At 25.5% G+C, this 27835-nt stretch overlaps 1 protein-coding gene across 1 annotated transcript; it reads right to left on the bottom strand.

The window, feature by feature from the left end:
- Nucleotides 1-315: 315 nt before the first annotated feature.
- LOC117171189 (egalitarian protein homolog) lies at nt 316-27639 on the bottom strand. The gene is made up of 6 exons (XM_033358265.1): nt 27526-27639; nt 17780-19303; nt 12793-12873; nt 12472-12716; nt 8604-8983; nt 316-1639 (listed from the first exon to the last, which is right to left on the bottom strand). The coding sequence occupies exons 2-6, from the start codon at nt 19241-19243 to the stop codon at nt 1251-1253; spliced, it is 2559 nt and encodes an 852-aa protein (XP_033214156.1). The 5' UTR covers nt 19244-19303; nt 27526-27639; the 3' UTR covers nt 316-1250.
- Nucleotides 27640-27835: the final 196 nt, after the last annotated feature.

The raw sequence follows: 27835 nt of genomic DNA, 5'->3' as shown, positions 1-27835 counted from the left end.
TTGAACTAAAAAAGACCAATTTTGAACCAAAATTAGAATGATCAAATTTGCAGTTAAAAAATTAATTTTCAACTAAACTGATGAGTTTTCAATAAAAACGATGAATGTTCAAACAAGAATATTAATTTTCTACCAAAAAATAGAATTTTCCAACAAAATACATGAATTCACAATCAAACAGTTAAATTTTCAACTAAAAAAATTTAATTTTCAACTGGAATAGATGAATTTTTAACAAAAGATTTTAGGTTATCGAAATTTTTCCTAAAATTTCACTTTTGGAATATTTCAATTTAATTACTGAATATTTCCCCACTTTTTTTCGGTATTTGAAATTTTGAACATTTTTTAGTTCGGTAATTTTCAGCTAAATTATATCATAACATATAATTATAGATCCTTTGAGACACCGAACAGTGAATATTTAGAAAAAGAATTGATCTTTTTGACAAATTTATGTTAAATTAAAAAAAAAAAATCGAAGGTGGCCTTTTTAAAATGCACGCCAATTTGGTAATTTTCGAAAATGTTCAAATTTTTTTACTGAATTTAAAAGAATCTAGACTACGCTGCAAGATACGACTGTAAAAAGAATATTTTTCTTAATTTTTAAAATAATTTACCTAAATATTCAAGTAGCCCTAGGATCATGAAAACCTTTTTTTTGTGAAAAACTAAAAAAATACGTTCCGTGACATCACTAGTTCCAGTGTCCAAAATTCACAGTTCAAATAAACAAACACACAAAAAAACTTTTTAAAAACGAATTAAGAAATTAATCGAATTTGGCTTGTATTAGTTTTGATTCCAGATGATGCTGTAATTATTATCTAATATATTATATTTACAAATTACTCAAGTTTATTTTCGAAACGGGAGGTGAATTTCCTTTCTTTTCGGACTGACTTAATTGAAATCAAAATTTATAAATGGCACAGTTCTGAATCAAAACACCGTCAATTTGACGAAAAAAAACCCCCCGAGAAAAAGTCAACTAGTTTAAATAAATAGAAATAATGCTGCTTTCAATTAGACAAAACGAAGAAACTCTGGCGCGAAAACAAAACTTTTAAACATCTAAAAAAGAGAAAAAGAGAAAGCAGAAAATAATTACGATTTATAAATACTTTCTCATCATCAAAAAGAAAAAAAAAGAAAAGAAAAGAAAATGTCACAAACTATTTTCTCCCCTCAGGGATCTCGTGATTTCGAATTATTCAATGAAAGCTTCATGAGGCTATTTCTAGATTCTAAGCTACCTGTTTCTTGGGTGAATTGAGTAATCTTTCGCGTTCTTTTTCCTCTTCCGAGAAATGTATCCTCGTGATCACAATGTCGCCTGTGCTGAGCGTTTGACACGCCACTTCTTTGCCCGGTTTTGGAACACTTTGTGATTTCTGTGAAATCTTATTTCCTTGGCACATGGTACATTTTGTTGGCGAAGCCACAATCGTCGTCGTCGTCGTCGGCTCGGCAGTTTCGACGTCATTCGATGGAGCTGTGACTGCCGAAAGAATGGCCTCGAGTCGTTCGATTTTCTCAAATCGGTCCATCTGCCCGTCCGAGAGAATTTCGTCCACCATCTGCATCGATTCGGTCAGGCTGGGAGCTTCCGAATTTCGAGGCGATATAACTCCTCCTAAACAAAACAGAATCAATAAAATTATGATAAATCGAGGATGTCTACTTAAATTCTGGACAAAAAACATGGTGGGCGTTGGACCGGGAAACCTGGAATTTTATGAGACCGGGAAATGGCAGCGAATTCATTTTTTGACCAGGAATTTTACAAAATTTTGTTCAACTTTGATTTTAACCGTTTTTTATTACATAATTTGTTAAATTGTGATTTTTATAAATTATCATATCATTCAGTTTAGAATTCTTAATTTTAAAAATCTTTCACGTTTAAAATGTTTCATTTTAGTTTTTAAGCATATATTTTAGTTTAAAGAATTTTAAAAGGGATCTGTAACTGTTTCAATCCGAAAGTCTTCACAGAGATTGAAATTAATATATCATTTATTCCGATAATTTTATTTTTAAATACAAATTTTCATTATTTATCAATAAAATATTTTTAATTCAGAGTCTCAGGTCTTCCTTTAAATTAAATTTAATTAATAAATTTCATTCAACTTGAAAATAACTCCATAATAATATATTCGTAATTAAAGGTTTTTATTGAATTACAAATATTGTTTGAATGTAAATTATTTAATTTTTAAGCCAATTAATCTGAAATTTCTTAATGTAGAAAAAGAATAAGTATTTAATATTTAGCAATATTTTACTGTTCATTTAAGACGATTAAATAGAATTAAAATATTTAAAAGAAAACAATTTTAAACTGAATTGTTTTACGTAGAAAGCTTTGAATCTCTGGAATTTCTAAGAGCTTTAAAACTTTTAGCGTTAAAAGTTTTATTGTTCTATTTGAAAATTGTTTAATTTGCAAGTGAAATTGTTATATTTTGACGTATAAATAACAATTGAATACTTAACATTTGTAGAAAAAATTTGAGTAACTTTAAGAGATATTCAGAAGTTTTGAAAAGATTCAAAATTAATTAAAAAATTGAAATGATTTCAAGTAATTTAAATTAAATGTTTTAAGATTTTTTCCAGAACTTCTAAATATATTTTTAAATTAATCGAATTTTTCCTACAATTCTTGGGAAATCCTGCAAATTAAAAAAAAATTCTTTAAAATCTTCTTAAACTTTCTGTTACAATAACTTTTGAAAGTCTTTTACAATTCTTAAAAAAATTCTATATTTTTTTAATGAAATCTGCAAATATCTACATTTTATTTTAAATTCGGCTGTAAGTATTTCAAAGTTTTTTAAGTTCTAAATTTCATTCAAATCTTTTTAAAACTTATAAATATCTCTTAAAATTATTCTATTTTTGTACAAATAATAAGTGTTCTATTGATATTTATAAATAAAAATTTTAAGCATTTTTTTTTTGTAATTTGCAGGATTTTCTAAAAGTTATCGAAAAAAATTCAATTTATTTTAAAATATATTTAAAACTTGCGAAAAAATTCAAAAATTATTTTGAATTTGGAAAAATTTAAAGCCATTTGTATATTTCTCAAGATTTTGAAATAACATTTTGAAGCTTTTGAAGGATGCCTAGACTATTTAAAATTAAAATAATTTAACTTCTAATTTAAAAACTGTTAAGGTGAAAAAAATTATTTTTCAATTTTAAATGTGTCTAGCTTAAAATTACTTGAAATAATATAATTTTAAAAATGTTTAAAGTTTATTTCTTGACTCTTTAATTTAGAGTATTGAAAGCTTTAACGTTGAAAAGTGTTAGTACCTTCCATTTTGAACGTGTACATTTTTGAGCATTTGAATACGCAATTTTTGAATTGAAAAACTTTGAAAGTTCAATTTTAAAAGTTTAGAATTCAAGGGTTCCACTTTGAATGCTTTAATTTGTTTGTTACTTTAAATGGAAGAATGTTCAGATTATAGTTTGATTTTTTTAATTTCATTGACCGTGAAAAATGTTTGCAAACCGAGAAATGACCGTGAATTTTTTTCTTCGTTTAAAACGGCCACCCTGATTGTTCATTAACAATCAAAATGGTATGTTTATAATAAATGAAAGAAAACATCATCTATATTTAAATTGCAATATTTACAGTTAAATAATAGTCTTGAAAATGAAAATTCACCCAGGAAAACATTACCGGGAAACCGGGAAATGAAGGGGAATCAAATTAAAAACCGGGAATTTATTTCTGAATCTTTGAACTCTATAATTCATTAAAGTTAAAATATATACATTTTTCAGTTTATCTGCAGCTCATTTAATATTGTTTTATTGACTTTTAAACACCAATGTCAAAGTTTAAAATTCAATAATTCCACTTGGAGTGCTTTAATTTTTAATTTCATTTCTTATTACTTTAAATGGAAAAATGTTTAGCTTTTGAATTCGAATTTTAAAATTGTATTGACCGTGAAAAATGTTTGCGAACTGGGAAATGACCGAGAATTTTTTTGTTCAATTAAAACGGCCACCCTGAAAAAATCCCGGACAATTACAGGGTTTTTCTCAGGAATAATTTTTTCCAAAAAGGTATACAAAATGGCCGTTTTAATCAAAGAAAAAAATTCCCGGTTTTTTTTCCCCCGGTTCGCAAACATTTTTCAGGGTCAATGAAATTACAATAATCGAACTCTAAAGCTAGAAATTTTTTATTTGAAGTAATAAAAACTGAGCTGCAAATGAAAGCACTCAAAATAGAAATATTAAATTTTAAACTTTTGAAATTGAAGTTCAAGAGTTTTTTTATTCAATAATCTAAATTAAGGAATCAATCACTTAATTAAAATTTTGTTAAATTGTATCATTTAAAGCAATTTTTAGCTAGAAACATTAAAAATTGAAGAATAACTTTTTTTCATAAACCGAACACTTCTTAAATTAAAAGTTAAATTATTTTTATTTTAAATAGTATAAAAAACCTTATAATTCTTCAAAATTTTATTTTAAAATCTTGAAACATCTACATCTTATTTTATATTTTTTCAAATTTGGAATTATTTTCGACATTTTTTCGGGGCTTCTAAGCATCCTTTAAAATGATTAAAATTTTTTCTAAATATTGTTATCTTATTTCTAAACCTTTTTAAATATTCACTTAAAATTAAATTCTTAAAATAAAAGAACATTTTCAATTTTCCCAGGAAATGTTTTTCATTCCTCTGAAAAATTCTTAAAAAGCTTCTAAATTTTTTGTTCGAAATCTGGCAAAATCTATATTTTGTTTTTAATTTTTTCTAAGAATAATAGATGTTCAATTGTAATTTATAATATACATAAAAATTCAATAATTTTACTTACAAATTAAATGTTTTTAAAATAAAACCATTTAAGTTGTAACGTTTAAAGTCTAGTTTTTAGTTTTGCTTATTTTTTAATATTAAATTTATTATTACCGATTTCAAATGAACAGTATATATTTCTAAATATTAAGTAATTGTTCTTTTTCTTTGTTAAAAAATGAAAATTGAATAGTTTAAAAATGGAATATTTTAGGCTGAGATAATATTTGAAATTTAATAAAAAGCTTTTAATTATGAACATATTATTTTGAAGTTATTTTAAAATTGAAAATAGTTTATAAGGTTTCAATCAGACGTTCACATTTTTTTAACTATTAAGATTTTCCAATTGAAACAGTTTAATTTATAACGACAGAATCTGAAAATTCTAAAATGTGAACTAATTCCGAATCGTCTTGGAAAATCAATTATTATTATTCACTTTTTAAATCTTGAAGTGCTTCTTCAATTTTAAAAATCATAAACTAATTTATATTCATAATTGATCAACTAAAAAATCTAATTTTAAATTGTTTAAGCCTTTAAAACTGCATTTTAAAATCCTTTTAATTAAAATGTACGCTTAAAAATTAAAATGTCAAATAGAACATTTTTTTAAGTGAAAGATTTTCGAAATACGCAGCCTGAGTATAATTTCCTTGCTTTAAAAATTCAGCCCTTTCTGTAGCAACTTTCCTTTTTTTGTTAGGAATGAAACTTTCTGGTTAAAAATGATCTTTTTTGTTAAAAAAAATGCAACTGCTATGTAGAACATTTATAGTTTTAGCTAGAAAATTCAACAACTTGTTAGAAAATTTAACTATTTGGTTAATATTGATATATTTGGTTGAAAATTCGTATTCTGCCCAAAGTTCTTAATTGTTGTTTAAGTCAAACTATTATTTATTTTTAATTAAAATCTTTTTTCGTTGAAATATCAATAATTACATATTTTGTAGAAAATTCATATTTTTACGTTAAAAACTAAACCGGGGGAGGGGGGGGGGGGTAAAATGTAACCTATTAATTGAAAATTTAACTATTTGGTTTAACATTGAACTTATTAACTAAATAATTAAAGAATATCAACAAATAATTAATTATTTCATGAATTTCTCTCTAAAGTCATGAATTAGAATAATAATTCAAACAAAAAATTAATTTTCTACCAAAAAAATACAATTTTTTAAACAAAGTACGTGAATTGTCAATAAAATAGTTAAATATTGAATTTAAAAAGACCAATTTTTTAACTGGAATAGATTTGGAATAGATTTGACTTAAGTCAAAATAATTATTTTTTATCAAAATAGTTTAACTTTCAACCAAGTAGTTTGTTAACATTCAAAAAAATTAATTTTCAACCAACAACATAAATTTTCTAACAAGAGACGATTTCTCAACAAAATATATGAACTTTCAACTAAAAAAGGAAATTTTTCTACCAAATAGTTGAATTTTGACCTAAATAAGACCAATTTTCAAGCAAAAAAGGATTTGAATTTTCACTTTAAAAAATTATATTTCAACCAAACTGATGAATTTCCAACTAAAAAAGATGAATGTTGAAACAAGAAGATTAATTTTCTACAATAAAAGAAGATTTTTCAACAAAATACATGAATTCTCAATAAAATAGTTGAATTTTCAACTAAAAAATTTTTTTTAACCAAAAATAGAATAGTTACATTTTCGGCTAAAAGAAAAAAAATTGTCAACCAAACTGATAAATTTTGAACTAAAATCATAAATCGTCAACTGAAATAGTTGAATTTTAATTGATTTTCAACTAAAAAAATAAATTTTCATCCAAAAATTGAAAAATTTAATTTTCAGTTAATGAAATTAATGATTATCGAGGGAAATGAATTTTCAGCTAAAATAATGAATATTCAATTAGAATAGTTCAATTTTAAGTTACAAAAATAATTTAAAAAGGAAGTATCATTTTTCAAACAAAGTGATGTATTTTTAACTAAAATAAAGAATTTTACACAAAAAAGATGATTTTTCAACTAAAATGCTGAATATTTACGCGAATAAATGAATTTTCATCGAAAAAGGTGAATTTTCAACTGAAATTATGAATTTTTACCAGAATAATTGAATTTGCAACCAAAAATATTGATTTTCAACAAAGAAGATTAATTTCTACCAAAAATACGATCATTTTTAACCAAAATATGAAATTAAATTTCTAGTAAAAAAATCCACAACCGACATTTTTTCGAAACTTTCAATCTGCTTCAAAACTTTCTGATTTTTTAATTAGAATTGTTTGAAAAAATAGTAATTTTCAGTAAAATGCAATAACAAAGAACATTACAAAAAAATGTAGTAAAAAACTCGAAACTTTTCATTTAACCGCCCCAGAATTTTTAACAGGCACAAATGTTTCTTAATTCACATGAGGTTTTTTAATAGTATATTGTGCTACAAGTGCGGAAAGTAGGCAGTTTCACACGAGTGTGAAATTAGCTGTACGAGCCAGAGACGGCCCGAAGATGAGCCGATGGAAAGTACTGTAAACTTCACAAGAGTTTCAACTGCCTACTTTTAGTTCCTGTGGGACAGGATATTTGGAAAATCTATGGTAATTTTTGGAAATTTATAGTAAAATTACGAACATTACCTAAAAATTCCGGAAATTTTCGGTAAATTGGTAAATTACCGAAAATTTATAGAAATTTAGTGTATCCGAAGATTTTTGGAAGAATTAAAAAAATTTCTGAAAATTTATGGAAAGTTTGCCACAGTTTCGGAATTGGTCACTTCCCGCACGCAATACATGCCTCGAAAATCGAACTTTTCGTTCGTGTGTCAGAAAAAATAATTTTTCTTACATTTAATTTTTAAATTTAAGATATAAACCAACTTTGAGTAATAAACAGTGAGAAAAAATGATTATAAAAAAATACATTAATAAAATAAATGTTATAAGAACAAAATTATCTCACTATCCAATCAATCATCTTCAATATAATTTTTTCTATTTTTGTTTGCGTTAATTTTCGAAAATGAGATTTTTTGGAACGTAATCTCTCTAAGCTAATCATAAAAAAGGAAAAAATGGACAAAACTCTTAAATTGAGGGATTATAGGGGATTTAACCCTTAAAGGGCACACTTCCGTAAAATTACATGAAGAGCATACTGGGTGTTAAGACACCCAAGGGTATTCAAACGTGTACTGTGCCGACGGTATTCGATAGTTATTTACAAGAAAATCAATTAATGATGTTTAATCTATCTAGTTTAAGGAGAAAAAGGTTTCATACCAGTTTTTGAAATTTAAAGTAGTTAAAAGAATACTTTTTGAAAAAAATTAAAAAATGACTTCTTTCACTCTAAAATTAATCACTTTTTAGGTTTTTGATATTTTTACTTAAAATTTTACTCGAATACTTCCGAGATACGATGCTTCGAAAATAAAATTAGTCTTATAGTGTTCGTTCCAAGGAAGGTATTTATTATAAAAAATAAAAACTTCAATTCAATGAAAAATGAAACATCGTACTTTGCGTGATTAAACGATTTTATTGATCTTAAACTGCATATAAAAATGATAAAAATCAAAATTATGTGAAAATGGCATAGAAAAATAGGTTTTCATGTAATTTGTTAATCTGGCGCCATATGTTGCATTTTCTAGAATTTGTTACGTTTTGTTTAAGCGCAAATAAGTCTCTGGGTGAATTACACCCAGTATGCCCTTTAAGGGTTAAAAAAAGAAGAAATTTGCTATTTTTAATACCTGAATGTGAAGTTTCAGAATCCAGACTAGGATATTCCGCGTCATCGTTTCTGTCATCGTCGTCATCCTCGTCGCTCGAATCTCCTTTGTCCTGTCCCATGCTCTCCAGTTTTTCCAGTTTTCTTGCTACTTTATAGCTGCCCTTCAATTTCTCCTTCTCGTCCTCTGTGAGTGACAAATATCGCAAAAGTCGAATTTCCCGATTGCTGAGAACGATATTCTTTCCGGTTGTTTCTTCCATTCTTTTTCGAAGATCGGCAACTTCTGTTTCGACCTTGCGCTGTTTTTTCCGGGCCTTCACTTCCAGAGGTTTTATGTGCATTTGAACCTGCTCTTCGCACAATTCTACGAAGAGTGTCTGCATCTCTGGTTTTATGAGTCTGAAACACCAGAAAATAGAAGAAACGAAGCAAAGTATTCAACTTCTTTTTTAAATAACAGACTGCACGGTCCAAAATGGTCTTAAAACAGGGAAAAAAAGGATGACTCTTCACAAAAATAAGGGGAAAATAAGGGAATATATTCTTTTAACAAAAATTATAATTTTATATCAGATACCATACTAAATCCAATATTATAAGCCTTTATTAACTAATATTTCCAATGAAAATATACTGCATTTCCAACCACATAATTAAATTTTCTATTTTTATTAAAAGAGTTATTCTTTTAAAACAAAAACTTGAATGTTTCAGAAAAAGATGACTCATAAACCTGAAAAAAATGAATTTTTAACAAAAAAGTTAGCTTTCAATGAAAAAAGATGAATTTCAAGAACAAAAAATAATTTTCAACCAAACCAGATGATTTTTTCCCATAAAAGATGAATTTTCAATCCAAAAGGATGCATATTTAATAAAATAGTTGAATTTTCAAGACAGTCAATTTTTCAACCAAGATAAATTGTACACTAAAAACGATAACTTTTCTATAATTAAAAATGAATTTTCAATATAAAGGGACGAATTTTGAACAAAATAGTTGCATTGTCAAGCCAAAACCGATTCTTTTAGAAGACAGAATTTTCAACCAAGATGAATTTTCAACCAAAAACGAGAATTTTTCTATCATTAAAGATTGATTTTCAATCCAAAAGGACGAATTTTTAACAAAATAGTTTAATTTTTAACCAAGTATTTAAAAATTTAGCCAAATAGTTGAATTTTCAAGTAAAAAAGCCGAATTTTTTAGAAGGCAGTTGAACTAACAACAAAAAAGTTCAATTTTAACAGTAGAATTTTCCATCATGACAAATAATTTTTAAGAAAATAAATTTTCAAAAAAACAGTTGAATTTTCAAAGCAAAAACATTTTTTAGAATACAGTCGAATATTTATACATGACGAATTTTCAACCAAAAACGTTCATTTTTCTATCATTAAAGTTAGATTTTCAATCCAAAAAGACGAATTTTGTACAAGACAGTAGAATTCTCAAGCCAAAAAACAAGCTTTTAAAAAGAAAGTTTAATTTTCAACCAAAAAATTGAATTTTCCGCCATAACAAATTACTTCTTAAGAAAATAAATAAATTTTCAACAAAATAATTAGATTTTCAACCTACAAAGAGGAATCATTTCAACCAAGAGGAATATTTTTTACCAAAATACATGAATTTTCAATTAAGTAGTTAAATTTTCAACTAATCGCGATAAGTTATGGGCCAAAAATGGAATAGCTAAATTTCCAGTTAAAAAAAATTGCAAAAAATTTGTTTGAAAATAAGATTGCTATCATTTTTAACCATTAAGATGAATTGTCGAGATGTTTGTTAAAAAATCAAATATCAAAAGAAGACAAGAATTTTTAACCAAATAGTTGCATATTTTATCAAAATACCAATTTTCCACCTAATACTTAAATTTTCAACAAAAATGGAATAGTTAAATTTTCAGTTTAAAAAATTAATTTAAAAAAAATGAATTTTCAAAACAATATAGTTGAATCCGCAACTAAAACAGATTAATTTCTACCTGGTATTGAATGTATTACCAAGAAAGATGGTAAAATTAAGAAAGAGAAATAATTTGAATCAAATTGTTGAATTTTCAAGCCAAAAAGGCGAGATTTCCACAAAATAGTTAAATTTTCATCCAAATATTAATTCTCTACTAAATAGTTAAATTTTCAAATAAATCGTTGTATTTCGTACCAAAAAAGATAATATTGTTACCAAAAGAAATAAATTTTAATACAAAAAAGTTAAATTTCCTATAAAGCAATTAAATTTGTAAACCTAAAATATGAATTTTTAACCAAAAAGAGGTTAATTTTCAACAAAATAGTTTAATATTCTACCAAATTGTTGAATTTTCAAGCCAAGAAGATAAATTTTCAAATAAAATGATTAATTATTAACCAAAACGATGAATTCTCAATAATTTTAAATCTGGAATCAAAAACAGTTGAATTCAACAAAAAAAGGCGAATTTTCAACTAGAAAAGATCAATTTTCAATTTGAAATATCGATTCTTTTCCAGATTTTCCAGGTCAAGAAATAAAGTTTTTCCAGGTCTCTATTTTTACATAAAATAATAAAAGAACAATTTGTTATAAATTTTAAAACATGAGCCGATTAATTTTTTATTAGACAATAATTTCTACAGAAATCAGAACCATACATAAACAAATTCTTAATTTTTCAGGAACGTAAATCGTCTTTGTGAAATCTGTGGAATTATTCTTTAATCTTTGGAAAGTCTTTGACGTAATTATTATCTTTAAAGTGTTTAGAAATCTTTTGAAGTATTTAAAATCTTTATAAAATCTTGAAATTTCTGTAAAATCTTAGAGAAATCTTTTAGAATCTTAAAATTGTTGTAAAATCTTTAAAATATTTGTGAAATATTTCTTTAATTTTTTAAATAAATTCAAATATTTAAAATCTAGTGTAATTTCTTTGAAATCTTTTGAAATCCTTATTAATTTTTAAAAATATTTATGAAATTTTTCGCATTCATTTACAATAACTAAAACATTCAAAATATTTGCGAAATCTTATTTAAAAAATTCGAAATCATTTAAAACCTTTGAAATCTGGAGTACTGTTTCCTTTTTGAAATCTTTGAAACTCTTTCAATCTTTTTAAATCCCTACGAATTCTTTATGAAATCTTTTTAAAATCTCGGAAATTCTTGAAATCCTTATGAACTTTTAAAAATATTTGTGAAATCTTTCTGAAGCCTTTTGTATTTGTTTGAAATCATTGAAACATTCAAAATGTTTGATATCTTTTGAAATCTTCTAAAAAAATTTGAAATCTCTTAAAATCTTTCATTGTTTTGAAATATTTTTAATCTGGTGTACTACATCCCTTGAACTGTCTTTATTTATTCTGTAGTAAACAAAAGGTAAATTATAACTCGATAAATAAAAAACTTTTTAGTAGCAATATTTCTTCTAAACAAGATGTTTATTTCATAATAGACTAAAATATTGAAATTACTCTTCGCATTTCAATAAAATAATTGTTTAAAAAGCAAAAAAAAAAAAAAGAAAATTCAAGGTTCACTTGAAAAATTCAATGAGATTTCCAGGTTTTCAAGGTCGCTAGACACCCTGTTTCAACAACATAATTGAATAAAATAGTTATAGTTGAATTTTTTAAACAAAAGAAGATTAATTTTCAACCCAAAATGACGAATTCTCAACAAAACAGTTGAACGAGATGAATTCAGAACCAATAATATAATAGTAGACATTCCAATGAAAAAGGAATTAATTTTTAACGAACAAAAAATGGATTTTTTATTTGGGTTCAATTAATTCAGTTTGCATTTAAACGATCAAAATGAGAGAGAAAAAAAGATAAGAAAAAGGGGAAGGAATTTGAAGTCTAAAAAAAACAGTAAAATTTTTCTTAACTCACTTGTTCATGGCATGGTAAACCAGGGGAACAAGACTGAGGACATCACTGCTGGCATAAATGAGCATTTCACGAGTCATTGGTCTTCTAGACCAATATCTCTGATCTCTTCGATAAATATTTTTCAGCTGTTCCTTTAGAAGATTGCTTGGCGCACCATAAAGTTCGCAAAGTGCATTCAGATTCACATTTTTGACTTTGTAAACAGGCTTGCCCGTTTCTTGAAATTGAAGAATCGCGTGAGCAGCCTAAAAAAAACGGACAAATTTGGGTGTAAATGAAAAAGTACTTGTGGGAAATTACTTTATAGAATAGGAAAAATACCTGAGTGTCAAAGACATTATTGAGAATAATTCCAAACTGGTTAAAGAGGTTTACACTATCGTTTCTACAGTCATGAATCACCTGAAAGAAAAACATACCCACGTTTGAAAAAATAGCTCAAGATATATTGCATTTTGAAGAAAATAATTACATTTCCAATGAAAGTTTTATCATTAAACTACAAAGATGAATTTTTAACCAAAAAAGATTAAAGTGGTATGATAATTATTTTTAAGATTGAATTTTTAATTCAAATGACGAATTTGCTATACAAAAACGAATGTATAATAAAACAGTCCCAGTTTCAATAAAATAGTTAAATTTTTAACCAAATAATAGTTTTTTTTTCTAAAATGACGAATCTTTAAAAAAAATTAACAAATAAGTTGAACTTGCAACCAAGTAGTTGAATTTTCAATAAAAATAATCATCCTCAATGAAAATATAATACGTGACCAAAAAGACTTTCATTTTAAATTTAAAACAGTTGATAATAGCCAAAAAATACGATTTTTCAACAAAGTAGTTTTGTTTTTAGCCAAATAATTAAATTTTCAACAAAATTGCTCAATTTTCTACTAAAATTATAAATCTTAAAAATTTTTTTTAACAATTAAGATCCACTTTCAACCAATTAGTTGAGTTTTCGAACAAAACATTAATTCTCAATGAAAATTATAATAGTTGATATCACAACCAAAACAAGGTTTTAATTTTAAATTAAAAATAGTAGAATTTAACCGAAAACCACGAATTTTCAACAAAATAATTAAATATTAAAAAAAATTGTATTTTCAACTGAAAAGGCGAATCTTTAACAACAACAAAATTAAGTTTTAACAAATAAAATCTATTTTGAACCAAGCAGTTGAATTTTCAATCAAAAGAGATTAATTCTCGACGAAAAATACAATAGTTGATATACTAACCAAGAACATTTTTAATTTTAAGTCAGAATCCACCGGATTTTATCAAAAAAAATGAATTTTGAACGAAAAATGTGATATTTTTGATACTACCACAAAAAAGATTTTTATTTTCAATTAAAAACAGTTTATTACAGCAAAAAAATACGAATTTTTAACAAAATAGATTTATTTTTGGCCAAATAATTAAATTTTTAACAAAATAGTTCAATTTTTCACTAAAATGGTGAATCTTAAAAAAAAATGTAATAATTAAGTTCCGCTTTCAACCAATTAGTTGAATGTTCAATTAAAACAATTAATTCTCAATGAAAATTACATTAGTTGATATCAAAACCAAAACAAGATTTTAATTTTAAATAAAAAACAGTTGAATTCAACCGAGAAAAACGAGTTTTCAACAAAAGTTATTTTTTGAACAAAATAATTGAATCTAAATTAACAATTTGAACTGAAAATATGAATTTTTAACAAAAAAATGAAGTTTTAACAGAAAAGATCAATTTTCAACCAAACAGTTGAATTTTTAATCAAAAGAGATTAATTCTCGACGAAAAATACAATAGATGATATCACAACCAAAATAAGATTTTAATTTTTAATCTTAAAAAAAATTGGATTTTCAATTTAAAAGATGAATGCAGTCATCACATTACCAAATAGGTGATAAACAAATATTAAATAAGACAAACAAGTTGTGATTTTTTATAAATCGAGGGATGCCCAGAAATTTTGTACTTTGATTAAAACGGCCACCCTGAAAATGGAGTATTTACATTTCCACTGACAACTAATTTTCAATTAAACAAAAATAAAAACTATTTTTCAGAAAACCATTTAATTGTTTACAGTATAGTTAAATCCGTTACCAAATTGTTGATTTTTCAAACAAAAAAGATTAATAGTCTGCATTTTTAAACCATAAAAGTTCAAATTTTAACCAAAAAATTAAGCAGATGAATTTTTACTGAGAAAAATTAATTTTCAATTAAAACAACAACGATAAAAACGAATTTTCTATGAAAAAGTTGAATTTTATACTAAATTTTTTTATGTTTTTATGAAATTTCTACCAAAAAGTGAATTTTCTACCAAGAAAAAATTTTCAATCATAAATGAAAAATAATATTAAACAAATTGTTGAATTTTCAACAAAGAAGATTAATGTTTATCAACAAACTTTATGGTTGATATTTCGACTACAAATATTTAATGAAAAATAAAAAACAGTTAGATTTGAACAAACAGTATATATTTTGAACATGACTAGATTTTGAAAAAAAGAGTTGATTTTCTACAAGAAAAAAAGATTAATTTTCAACAAAAAAGTTAATTTTTTAACCAAAATGTTGAATTTCTAACCAAAAATAGAGTAGATAAATTTTCATTGAGAATGAATTTTCAATAAAAATAAAAACGAATTTTCTACGAAACAGTTTAATTTTATACCAATTTGTAGAATTTTCTAGCCAAAAAGCCTATTTCTCTATCAAACAATTTAATTTTAAAAACAAGAACATGAAATAATAACAAAAAAGTTAATTTACAATTAATCAGTTGAATTATAAACAAAATATTTTAATTTGTAGTTTACAACAAAACGAATTTTTAATTTAATTTTTTAGCAAAAATAAACGAACTTTCAACTAAAATTATGAATCTTCAATGAAAAAAAATCAAATAAAAAAAAATTCGTTTAACTTCCAACCAAGGAGTGGAATTTTTCATGAATAATTTTTTTGTTTCAAAACTCTTCTTTTTGGTTACAAATTGTACTATTTAGTTAAAGATTTAACTATTTTATTGAAAATTAAAGTCTTTTTTTTTAAAGTAATCGTTTTTGGACAAAAAATTATATTTTTTGGCAGAAAATTCATTTTCATTATTGAAACTTCATATTTTTCTTTAAAATTAACCTCTTGGTTGAAAAAAATCTATTTCGATTGATGGTTAGTTCTTTTTATCAAAAACAAAAGTATTATATTTCTTTTTCAGAATTAACCTGAATTCAACTATTTTCTTAAAAAGTCATATTTTTTTGTCGAATATTGATACTTTTTGGATTGAAAATTCCCTGTTACTTTCAAAATCGTCTTTTTGGGTGGAAAACTCAACTATTTGCAAAAAAAAAATATCACCTTTTGGCTAAAAATTCATCTCTTGGTTAAAAATTCTACTATTTGGTTGAAAATTTAACTGTTTTGTTTACAAGTAGTCTTCTTTGTTTAAAAATTAATCCTTTTTGATTGAAAGCTGATAAAATCAATCCTTTTGATGTAATAATCCTCATTTGTTAGAAAAGTCATATTTTTTAGTTGAAAATTCGTCTTCCTTGCTTCAAAATTAAACTGGTTTGTAAAATATTCATCTTTTCAAATAAAAAATTGAAGATTATGCTTGAAAATGCAACTCTTCCTGGTTGAAGTTTAAAATTTTTGGTTTGAAAATTCGATCATTTGGTTCAAGATTCGTCGATTATGAAAGTGTAATAAAAACTGCATTTGGTGTGCAAGTTGAAATTTTGAATAAAATTGTACTTTTTCACCTGAAAAAGGTAACAAAAGATGAAAAACTCCAAAATAGGAGAAAAAGGTGACAAAGTGACACTCTGTAGTGACTGTGAATATTTAACAACAAAAATGAAGTTTTAACAAATAAAATCAATATTCAACCAAGCAGTTGAATTTTCAATTAAAAGAGATTAATTCTCGACGAAAAATACAATAGTTGATATTCTAAGCACGAAAAAATTTTAATTTTAAGTCAAAAACAACAGAATTTGACCAAAAAAATGAATCCTAAACGAAAAATGTAATATTCTTGATACTACTACCAACAAGATTTTCATTTTCAATTAAAAACTGTTTATTACAGCAAAAAAATACGAATTTTCAACAAAATAGTTTTATTTTTAGCCAAATAATTAAATTTTGAACAAAATAGTATTGAATAAAACAAAATTAAATCTCAATGAAAATTACAATAGTTGATTTTGCAACGAAAACAATGTTTAATAAAAAATACAAAACAGTTAGTCAACCAAAAGAGACAACTTGTCAACAAAATAGTTCAATTTTCAACAAAATAGTTGAATATTTATCCAGAACATTTTTTCCAATAGATAAACAAAGTTTCAGCTATACTGTTGAATTTTCAAATCAAAAAAGCAAATTCTTTAGAAAAAAGTTCTACTTTAAGCAAAAAACGGTCAATTTTCAATAAAAAATCATTTCAATCAAAAATAGTTGAAATCAGCAAAAAAATAGGAATTTTCAATCGAATAGTAAAATTTTCAATAACATAATGGAGTTTTCAACAAAAGAGTTTAAAATTTAACCAAATAGTTGCATTTTTAACTAAGAAAGGATGGATTTGCAACGAACAGAACAACAAAGTTGTCAATTATAATTCAGAAATATTTCTTCTTTGAAATACTACTTTTACTCTTCAAACTACTTGAAGTACTTTTTTTTTTTAATTTGGAAGAGGGAATTTTTAAATTGCGACGAATTCCAACATTGAAAACAGAGATTTTTTTCAACACCTTTACTTTTAAATATGAATAATAATTCTTTTAAAAATTTTTTTAAATAGAAAGAAACTTTCCTTATAATGAAAAAAATTCTGTTTCTAATAAAGTATAGATATATTTAAAAATGTATGAAATCAAACTCAAGGAATATTACATTCATTAAATCATATGATAAGTTCTCTTTTTAAATAATAAAAAGAATGCGGTCATTTATCGGGCTTTCATGGTAAAATTGTTAAATTTTGTAGGTAAGTGCATTAAATGATAAATGCATGTTTTAAGAGTATATATAAGTGATATAATTGCTTTAATCATTATTTAATGATAAGTACACTGACTAATTTAAGAGAATTTTTTGCACAATACAAATATTCTATTTTCAAATATCGTACATTTAAATAGAAAAGGGAAAAAAGGAGAAAATCCAAGAAAAAAAGGAAACTAAGAAAAGAAAAAAAGAAGACTGAACCCTGCATTTATATATTTTTAATCAGTCCTTTGCTAAAATCAGATGATAAAAGTTACTTACTTTAATCACATTTTCATTCTCCAAAAGCCTCTGCAATCCACCGGCCTGAATCAAACTTGGACAAGTGCACAGATCGAAAATATAAGCCTGTCCACTCATTGTTCCGATCTGGATAAGTGTCAGCTGGCCTTTAACGCCAAGATTAATTCCCTCGCAATCGAAGGAAATTGCAATTTTCCCATCAGGCGGTGGTCTTCTCGGATTGATGATATCATCGACAATTCGAAGGCACTCTCGCGGATTAACGATGACTGTCGTCTGCTGAAGAATCTTCAATTTCCAGGCATCGCCCATCTGCATACTCTGCAAACTACGATCTCTCTCAGTATTATCAGCCAAAGTCTTCATCACGAGAGTATTTATCCTCTGCTTCAGGGTCTGCTGTTGCAGACTAACCGGCGGAGAATTGTTATTACTCTCAGGCGGCGAATGAAAAGTATTTTGAAGAGAATTAGGCTGGGAGGTTGAACTATTCGAAACAATACTGTCCGGCTGAATACACTGAGAATTCTGCAAAACTTGATTCTGCACTGGACTCTGATTCGGAATTGGACTCTGATTCTGAATTGGACTCTGATTCGGAATCGGGCTGTGATTCTGCATCGGACTCGGATTCTTATTCTGCAATTGATTGTTATTTTGATTTTGATTCTTGGCATTCTCCTTCTTCACTTTTCCGTCCGTGTAAGACTTGGGTCGGCCGATAAGTGTCACCAAGTTGCTCTGTACATGAAAGGCATCGGGAAACATTTTCAGAAAAGTGGAAAGGTCCTGGGAAGTGTTGAATATCGTGCCTTGGGGAAACTTTTCATTCACCATGACAAAGAGTTGATCGACCATGATGACACCCTTCTGTTCGATCGATTGAGCAAAGAAATCCAGCAATCTTGCAGTCACCTCTGGATCTATCGAGATATCGGGTTCCAATTCCCGAAAGGGTTCAGCTTTCATGCCTTCGTACTGCTTCAGAATCACATTATCCTCGTTCACTACAAAAGCATCTGGATGCTTCATCAGGAAAGTTTGAAACTCTTTGTAATGTTGACCGGAAATGTGACGAACTTCGGGCGAGGCTTGAGAACGATGACCGAGGAGACTTTTTATCGGGACTTCAGTTCCGGCTCCGTACTGCATCAGCTTGTTGGAGAAATATTCGACGGCTTCTCGTGCATAGTCGCGTTTGCCACTTATTTTAGCTCCACTGTCTTCCTCGACTACTGGCTGAAACGTATTTACGGACACGTAATCCTCGTCTATGAGGAAAAGGGATGGATACTGAGACAGGAATTTTTTCAGCCCACTCTGAGAACCTCCGGCTATTTGTCGCATCTCCTTGGTGAAACCTTTTGCTCCAAACTGGCAGCTTAAATCGTGCAGGGTTCGCGGACCGCCCTTGTCCATGAGTCGCTCGAAGAAGAAGAGGAGCGTCATATTCCGAACTAATTCATATTCTGAACTATCCATTCTTGATACGTATTGAGCTGCTTTCCTCTTTTTCTTTAAATGGCAGACTTAGAAAGGACCCTGAAAAATACAGACTTTATTGTCCACTTTTTAAAGATAAAGTTTCAATTTCATTTAGAAATTAAAATTGTTTTAAATTCAGGGTGTCTACTCAAATGTTGAACAAAAATTACCTGACAATGCCAGGTTTTTCTGTAGGTATATCAAGTTTTTTCCATGTATAATTTTTAAAGTATGGAGCTATTAAAATAATGTGTTTTTTTTCAGTTTCTAGAGATTCAATTAAAATGTTTAATTAAGATTTTAGAAACCTTTGACCCATTGTATTACAAGATATTCCTAAATATATTAGCATTATCGATTAATTATGTAATTAAATAATACTAAAAACGTAATATTTCATATTCTTATATTTAATATTCAGTGCATGTTTTCGAAAAAAATAGGGTACTATATTAAATTCTATTTAAACCACGTCAAAATCCTAACTTTTTAAGTTAAAATATTGTACTTTCAACAAGATATATGAATTTTTAACGGAATAGTTGAATTTTCAGTTAAACACATTCATTTTCCACAACAACAAAAAAAGAAATTAATTTTCTCCCAAAATGACGAATTTTTACTGAAATATATATGAATTTTCAACCAAAAAATACCAATTTTCAACGAAATAGTTTAACTTTAAACTAAGAAAGACTAATTCTCAACGAAATAGTTGAATTCTGAACTAAAAAAAATTAATTTTCAATAAAAAATGTAATACTTAAATTCACAGTTTAAAAAAAATTAATTTTTGGCCAAACTGATAAAATTTGAACAAAAAAGATGAATTTTCAACTCAAATGATGAATATTTAATTGGAATATTTAAGATTTCAATAAAAAAGTTTATTTTTCTATCAATAAAATTAATTTCATACCAGATAAGTCGATTTTTTAAACAAAAAAAAACATGAATTTCTAAAGAAATAGTTCATAATTCAACTAAAGAAGTCAAATTTTCAAACCAAAAGTTGAATTTCGTACTAAAAAATAACAATTTTCAACAAAAAAAATGAAATAGTTAAATTATCAGTTTAAAAAATTAGTTTTACAAACAAACTGATCAATTTTCAACTAAAATGATTAATATTCAACTGAATTAGTTATATTTTTATCAAAAAAGATGTTTTTTTCAACTAAAATTATGAATCTTCAACAGAAATAGTTGAATCTTCAACCCAAAAATAAATGTTCAAACAAGAAGTTTAATTTCTACGAAAAAAGACGAATCGTTAATACAATACATAATTTTTCAATAAAAATGCGAGTCAAATTTTAAGTGAAAAAAATTTATTTTCAACCCAAGAAGTTGAATTTAAAAACCAAAGAGACGAATTACAAAAAAGTTAAATTTTTAAACAAAGTGGGGAATTTTCAACTAAAATTATAAATCTTCAACTGGAAGTTACATTTTCAACCAAGAATATGAATTTCCAACTAAAATAATGAATCTTTGAGTAGAATAATTGAATTTTTAACCAAAAAGATTAATTTTTTACCAAAAAGAATGAAATTTTAACAAAATACACAAATTTCTAGCCAGACAATAGAATTTTCGACTAAAAACGATCATTTTTAAATGAAAATAAAATAGTATTAATTTTCAGTCAACAAATTAATTGAAAAAAAAAGATTTTTCAACAATATAGTCAAATATAATAAATGTTCCAGTAATCATGAAACTTAGTTATAATTTCAATATATTGTTAAAAAAAATATGTTAAAAGTAAAATTTAATGATAAAAATCACTTATTTTTAGCATTTTATAATAGCGAATAGAAATGACATTCATTCAAATTAAATAAAAAGCAAGAAAATTGGCATCACGATTACTGAGACGTTTACCCTAATATAAAGATACTTTTATAAAAGAAGAATCATTTTTATTCAATTTTATATTGCCTGATTATTCCAGGTTTTCCAGGAATTACAGGTAGGGTAAACACACTGCAATTATAAAGCTTAAATTTCATTAAAGTGATCAAAAACATGACCAAAATGCTTTCAAAGCAGGGGGAAATAGGATTTTTCACAAAATAGGGGAATTAGTTATTATTTTTAAACAAATTAATGCAGATACCATATCCCTAAGATTTCAAGTTTCAATCAAATCATTTTTCAACAAAAGATTCATTTTCTATCCAAAAGGACAATTTTTCTATTAATAAAAAAATTTTGTTCAAAAAGATTACTTTTTAACAAAATAGTTAAAATTTTCAATAAAAAATAGAAAAACCAAACCAGATGAATTCTGAACCAAAATTATACTAATAGACTTTCCAATTAAAAAGAATTAAATTTCAACGAAAAAGGATTACTTCTACCAAAGGATGACTTCATCCCAAAAGGATAAATTTTCTAACCAAGAGGACCAATGTTCACCAAAACAGTTGAATTTTTGACCGAAAAATATAATATTTAAAATAATTAATTTTAAACCATAAAAGATTAATTTTGAATGCAAACAAAGGAGTTTTCTGCTCAAATATGAATTATGAATACAAAAAGAAGAACTTTCTATAAAAAAGGCGATATTTGACGAAATAAATTGAATTTTCAATTAAAAAAGGGTGAATTCGTAATAAAATGTTCAATCAAACGTGTATCAGAATTTTTCAGCAAAAAAAAAATAAACAAATTCTGAACCAAAAATATAATATTGCACTTCACATTTTAAAAAAATTCACTTGATATGACGAACGATCAATTAAAAAAAAAAGTAATAATTTTCTGCCAAAATGATTTCTCATTCCAAAAGGACAAATTTTCTATCCAAAAAGACGAATTATGTATCCAAGAAGACTAAATTTCAACAGAACTGGAGAATTTTCAACCAAAAAAGATGACTTCTATTAATTCGATTCATATTTAAGCGAAAAAACGAGAAAAAGAGAAAAGAAAAATTCTTGAAAACAAAGAAAAGCGTGTGAAGTCTACTTATGAGATTGGAAAGAAATTACTAGATACTTTCGTTTCTTTTCGAAATCGAAACGGAACTTGAACAGACTTTCATTTTTGTTTCCAAAAAAGAATTGAAAGGAAAGTTGTATAACGGTCCCTGTAATTTATTTTCATATGCAATTTTTGCATTTTAAAAGCCTGAAAAGATTTAACAACCTTTTTAATAAATAAATTAGACGAATATATATTTTATTTTTCGAATCTTTCTTTAAGATTTCTAAAACTTATAAATCGCAAATTGCAACTTTGAATTCTTGAACATAGATCTAATGTTTTAATTCCCTCTTAAGCAAGTCTCTTAATAAGTAATCTCATTAAAATATCAGGGTCACACGTAAGGAGGTTATACCAAGAATTATATATGCATAATAAATACGTAAGCTCTAAACATGGCTCAAAACGATGATTAAAAGTGAATACAATCCATCAAATTAACTTGCTCTCAATAGTAAAATAAGAAATACGTTAAAAATTAATTAATAAATAAAGAAAATACATATATATATATATTCTTGTCAGGATGTATCATAATTTTTTTTTAATGTCAAAAATAAACTTCAATGTTCATTAGAAATGTTATTCCTTAGTCTATAAATGATTAAAATTCCTATTTATCATCTATAATTCTTCTTTTTTATAAAAATTTAATTATTTTGTTAAACATTCAACAATTTGGTTAAAAAGTCATAATTCTTGGTTGAAAATTTTTGTTCTGGCTTGAAAAGTCAACAATTTATTTCAATTTTTTTCTTTCTTGATTCAAACATTTTTTTATTGAACATTCAGCTATTTTGTTGAACATTCATTCCTTTGGTTTAAAAATGCATCTCTTTCTCAAACAATTTCCGTCTTTCGGTTAAAAATTTATCTGCTTCGTTTATAAATTAACATTTTTGTAGAAAAATTAAATTTTCTTTAGAAAATGCATAGTTTTGACTCGAAAATTCAACAGTTTGATAGAAAATTGAACAATATGGGTAAAATATATTCTTTTGGTTAAAAACGCGTATTTTTTGGTAAAAAATTAAGTATTCTGTTCAAATCAACGTAATTATTGGGTAAATCCTACTATTCTTTTTTTAATTAAATTTTTTTTTGTTTAAACATAAACTATTACATTTTTCGTTGAATATTAATATTTTTGGGTTGCAATTGTTTCGTGTGTATAAATGTAATTTTTTAACTTAAAACTTAAATATTTTGTTGAAAGTTCAACTGTTTTATGAAAAAATCGTCTTTTCGGCTTAAAAATTCAACAATTTAGTACAAATTTCAATTATTTTGTAAAAAAAAGTATTTTTTTTTTTTATTGAAAAATAAATCTTAAGGAAAATTGATCTATTTCATCTTTGGTTAAACAATAATATCTTTTGTTAAAAAAATCAACTATTTAGTTTAAAAATTTTAGAAACGAAAAAAATATAAAGTAAAAATGATTCTAATAATATCTGGACTAACACCACATCCCATGTTCCAACTATTTAGTTGAAAATATATGTAATATGTTACAAAATAGTTTTTGGTGCGTGTGTGTGTAGAAAATAAAGTATTTTATTGAAGATTCGTCTTTTCTAGTTAAATAAAACTGTTTTTTATTTTTAATTAAAATATTTTTTTGATGAAATATCAACAATAACATTTTTTCCTGAAAAATTATACTGAAGTTGAAAATTCAACTCCTGGATTCAAGGTTGAGTTACTTTCTTAAAAGTTCTTTTTTTTTCTTGAAGATCCATAAATTTAGTTTAAAATTAATTTTTTTTTGGAGCCAAAAAATTACTTTTTTAGCTGAAAGTGAAACTATTTTGTTAAAAATTCTTCTTTTCTGATTTCTGAAACGATTATTTTCTATTAAGAAAGACGTACAAAAAGCTAATTTTCCGAGCAAAAAAAAATCAAAATGATGAATATTTAACTGGAATCTTGCATTTTCACCTAAAAGAATGAAAATGATGAATTTTCAACTGAAGCAATTGAATTTTTAACATAAAAAACTGATTTTTGAAACAAGAATATAATGTACAAACAAGAAAATTAATTTTCTAACATTAAGACGATAAAATAAAGAAGAATATTTAACTGGAAGAATGGAATTTCCACCAAAAACTTTGCAATCTAAATTTTGTATACAAAATAGTTAAAGTTTTAACGTTAATAGTTAAATTTTTAGTAAAAAAATTAATTTGAAGCCAACGAGAAGACGAATTTCAAACAAAAAAGCTCATTTTTCAATCAGATGCATTTCCAATTAAAATGGTGAATCTTGAACCAACAAAATTAATCTTCAACAAAATAGTTTAACTTTCAACCAAAAAAGATTGTAATTTTTATTTAAAAAACAGTTGAATTCAATAAAAGAAAATACGACTTTTCAATATTTGAATTGTCAACAAAGAAAGATTCTTCAGTCCAGGGGAAAAAAAAATTTCAAAAAACTGTTGAACTTTCAACGAAATACGTGATTTTTCAACCAGATTCTAGAATTTTCAACTTAAAACGATCAATTTTCTACCAAAAAAAGAATTCAAATAAAAATTAGATTTTTTATGCTGTAGAAAAAAATATATTATTGATCCTAATATCAATTAAAAAATCTTCTGTGCAATTATGATACTTGGGTCAATCAGTCTTTCAAAAAACAGCAAAGATTTAATTTAACTGAACCAAAAATATAATAAAGTTCCAGTTAAAAAAATAAAAAAAATAACAAAAATCAGGATGGCCGTTTTAATCGTAGAAAAAAAACTCCCAATCATTTTAAATGATTGAAAATTGAAGTTTACAAGTTTTTGATTAAAAATTGTTATATTCAAATGCTCAAATATTTACACGTATAAAATGGAAGTTTGGTGATTATATTTTTCTATTGAACAATTTTAAATGAAATTCAGATAAGCAGCGAAATTTAGAATTTTTAACTTTTATAAATTATAGAGTTCAAAGATTCAAATTCATTTCCAAAAATATAAATCCATGTTATCATTTTCACTGTTCTGAATTAAACAATCAATTAATGAACTTTTTAATTTACATAATTAAATTATTTTTAGAAATTTTATGTTAGAAACATAAAAAAAATTGTAATTTACATTTTTTAAAATAAATACTTCTTAAATTAGAAGTAAAGTTATTCTCATTTTAAATAGTTTGAAAATCCTTGAAAATATTCAACATTTTATTTTAAAATCTTGAGAAATCTAGAAGTCGTTTACATTTTTTTTCAAATTTCAAATTATTTTTGGAATTTTTTTCAGAACTTCGAAATATCTTTTACAATTAATAAAATTTTTCTTACAATTTTTATAAAATTCTTCTTACTATTTTTAGAAAGAAATTTAAATCATTTTAAGTCTTGAAAAGATTCAAAATTCATTTAAAATTTAAAATGATTTCAAATAATTTAAACAAAGTTTATTGTACCGACAAAATCTGGCTATTCATACCGAAATTTCGGTGCAAATAGCCGCAGCCTAATTTAAAATAAAATTCAGACTTTTCCAGACTTCAATAAAAAATTTAAAATTTTAAGAATTGTGAAAAGCTTCAAAATAATTAGTTAAGAGAACAGCTTAATGGATTTTAAGAAACAATGTTTAAAATATGCAGTTTTTTTTAATTGAATGAAAAATTGGATAATTTTTAAAGATATTTATCTCATTTTTTCTACAATTTTTAAAAAATCCTGAAAATTAAAAAAAAAACCTTTAGGATATTTCAGATTCTCTTTTGATATTTTTGGAAATCTTTAAAAGTATTTTTAAATAGTCTATTTAAATACTTATTCAAAATGAAAAATAAATTTCAATTTTCCTAGGAATCTTAAGAAAATGTTTCTATTCTATTTAAGCCTTTCAAAATTCCTAAAAAGTTAAAAAAATTTTTGCTTGAAATCTGCAAAAATATATTTTGCTTTAACTTAGGCTGAGGCCACTTTACCGAAATTTCGGTACGAATAGGCGAATTTTATCGACACATACTTTGTTTAAATTATTTGAAATCATTCAACATTTTTTCGACAAATAATAAATGTTTCACTGTAATTTATACATCAAAATTCAACAATTTCACTTACAAAATAAACATTTTTTAAATAGCAAAATTAAAATGATAACTTTCGAAGTTTATAATCTCTTCAAAATTTTAATGATTGAAGGTTTTCTATGTCAAAAAATTAAGTTTAAAATTGTTTACTTTTATATATTTGGTTTCAATTTACTATTCTTAAATTAACAGTAAAAGATTTCTAAATACTAAATAGCTATCCTTTTTTATATTAAAAAATTTCAAATTCAATGGGTTAAAAATTGAATATTTTCAATTGAAACAATATTTTAAACTTCATAAAATACTTTAATTACGCATATATTATTAAGAACCTATTTTTATGCTCAAAATATTTCATAAAGTTTCAATCAGGGGTTTACATTTTGTAACTAAGACTTTCGAATAAAAACAGTTTTAAAGTTAAAATCTAGAAATTCTTTAATTCCGAACGGATTTAGAATCGTTTTGCCAAATCAATTATTGTTCACTTTTTAATACTTAAAGTACAGGTCCATTTTAAAAATAATTTATATATTTATATGAATATAAAAATGTAGAGTTAAAAACAAAAATGGAAAATTTTCTAAGTACAATATTTTCAAATTATGAATTGTAAAGTGAATGATATAATAATGGAAAAAGATAACAATTTAACTAATTATTTTAAAAAACGGTTAAAATCGAACTTGGGCTGATTTTTCTTCTAAAAATGTGTAAAATCCCAGTAAAAAAAAATTCTCCATCATTTACCGGTCCAGCGGCCACCCTGAATTTGGAATTATTCTTATTTAATTTTATATTATAATTAAAAAAATAATAAACACGCGCTCGACAAAATTCCCTGACAATTCCACGTTTTCCAGGGAGGGAAGACACCCTGAAAATAGTGTCATCGCTTAAAATAAGTGTCAATAATATGTTGAGTTCGAGTTTTGCGAAATTATTAGATTCTATCAATAATGGAATTTGATCACACACGTCAAGCAACTAAATTACTCTTAAGAATTGATACAATGCGTTCATTTTGTTTACCCTATCGGAATGTGGACCAAAAAAAATGTCTATGAAAGGCAGAAATCAAGTAAAAAACTTAAATCAGTGTCGATCAATGTGAAGTATTGAACCTGTCATTCTCGGAGGAAGCAAAAGGAATGCCTCCTGCAAGGACCATTTTCCACTGGAGAATAACACTACGTTTGTCTGGTTTTTCTCAGAATTTTTGTGCTACATACCTTGGAATATAAATAGGACTAAACGTGGCTGAATGTGGCTACCGTTGTGCAGGTCGGAGCCGAACTCTGGTCAACAAACAGAGAGAGAACATTTGTCTCCTCTGTCTTCCATTGTTTCGTTAAAAAGGCTTTCACTTCATGTTCACGTGGACATTCCTAGGGTCTAATTAAATAGACGATATCACGATAGATGTGAAAATTGGCGAGCCATGTCGAGCAAACAGGGACACTGAACTTTACGCACTTTGACACATCCCATCATACTTATCGTGCAAAGAGATGTGAAATCTCGGGAAAATTTACTGGCATT

The sequence above is a fragment of the Belonocnema kinseyi genome, chromosome 4 (genome assembly GCF_010883055.1).
Source record: "Belonocnema kinseyi isolate 2016_QV_RU_SX_M_011 chromosome 4, B_treatae_v1, whole genome shotgun sequence".
NCBI classification, from domain to species: domain Eukaryota; kingdom Metazoa; phylum Arthropoda; class Insecta; order Hymenoptera; family Cynipidae; genus Belonocnema; species Belonocnema kinseyi.
This window is presented reverse-complemented; position numbering and strand designations above follow the sequence as displayed.

Bases quoted from the DNA above. Each gene is read 5' to 3' on its own strand.
- LOC117171189 (XM_033358265.1), bottom strand. From the start codon at position 19,243: ATGGATAGTTCAGAATATGAATTAGTTCGGAATATGACGCTCCTCTTC. The intron at 8,984-12,471 runs GTGAGTTAAGAA...CTGGTGTTTCAG, and splicing joins GTTTACCATGCCATGAACAA to ACTCATAAAACCAGAGATGC. The intron at 1,640-8,603 runs GTATTAAAAATA...TGTTTTGTTTAG, and splicing joins TTCTGAAACTTCACATTCAG to GAGGAGTTATATCGCCTCGA.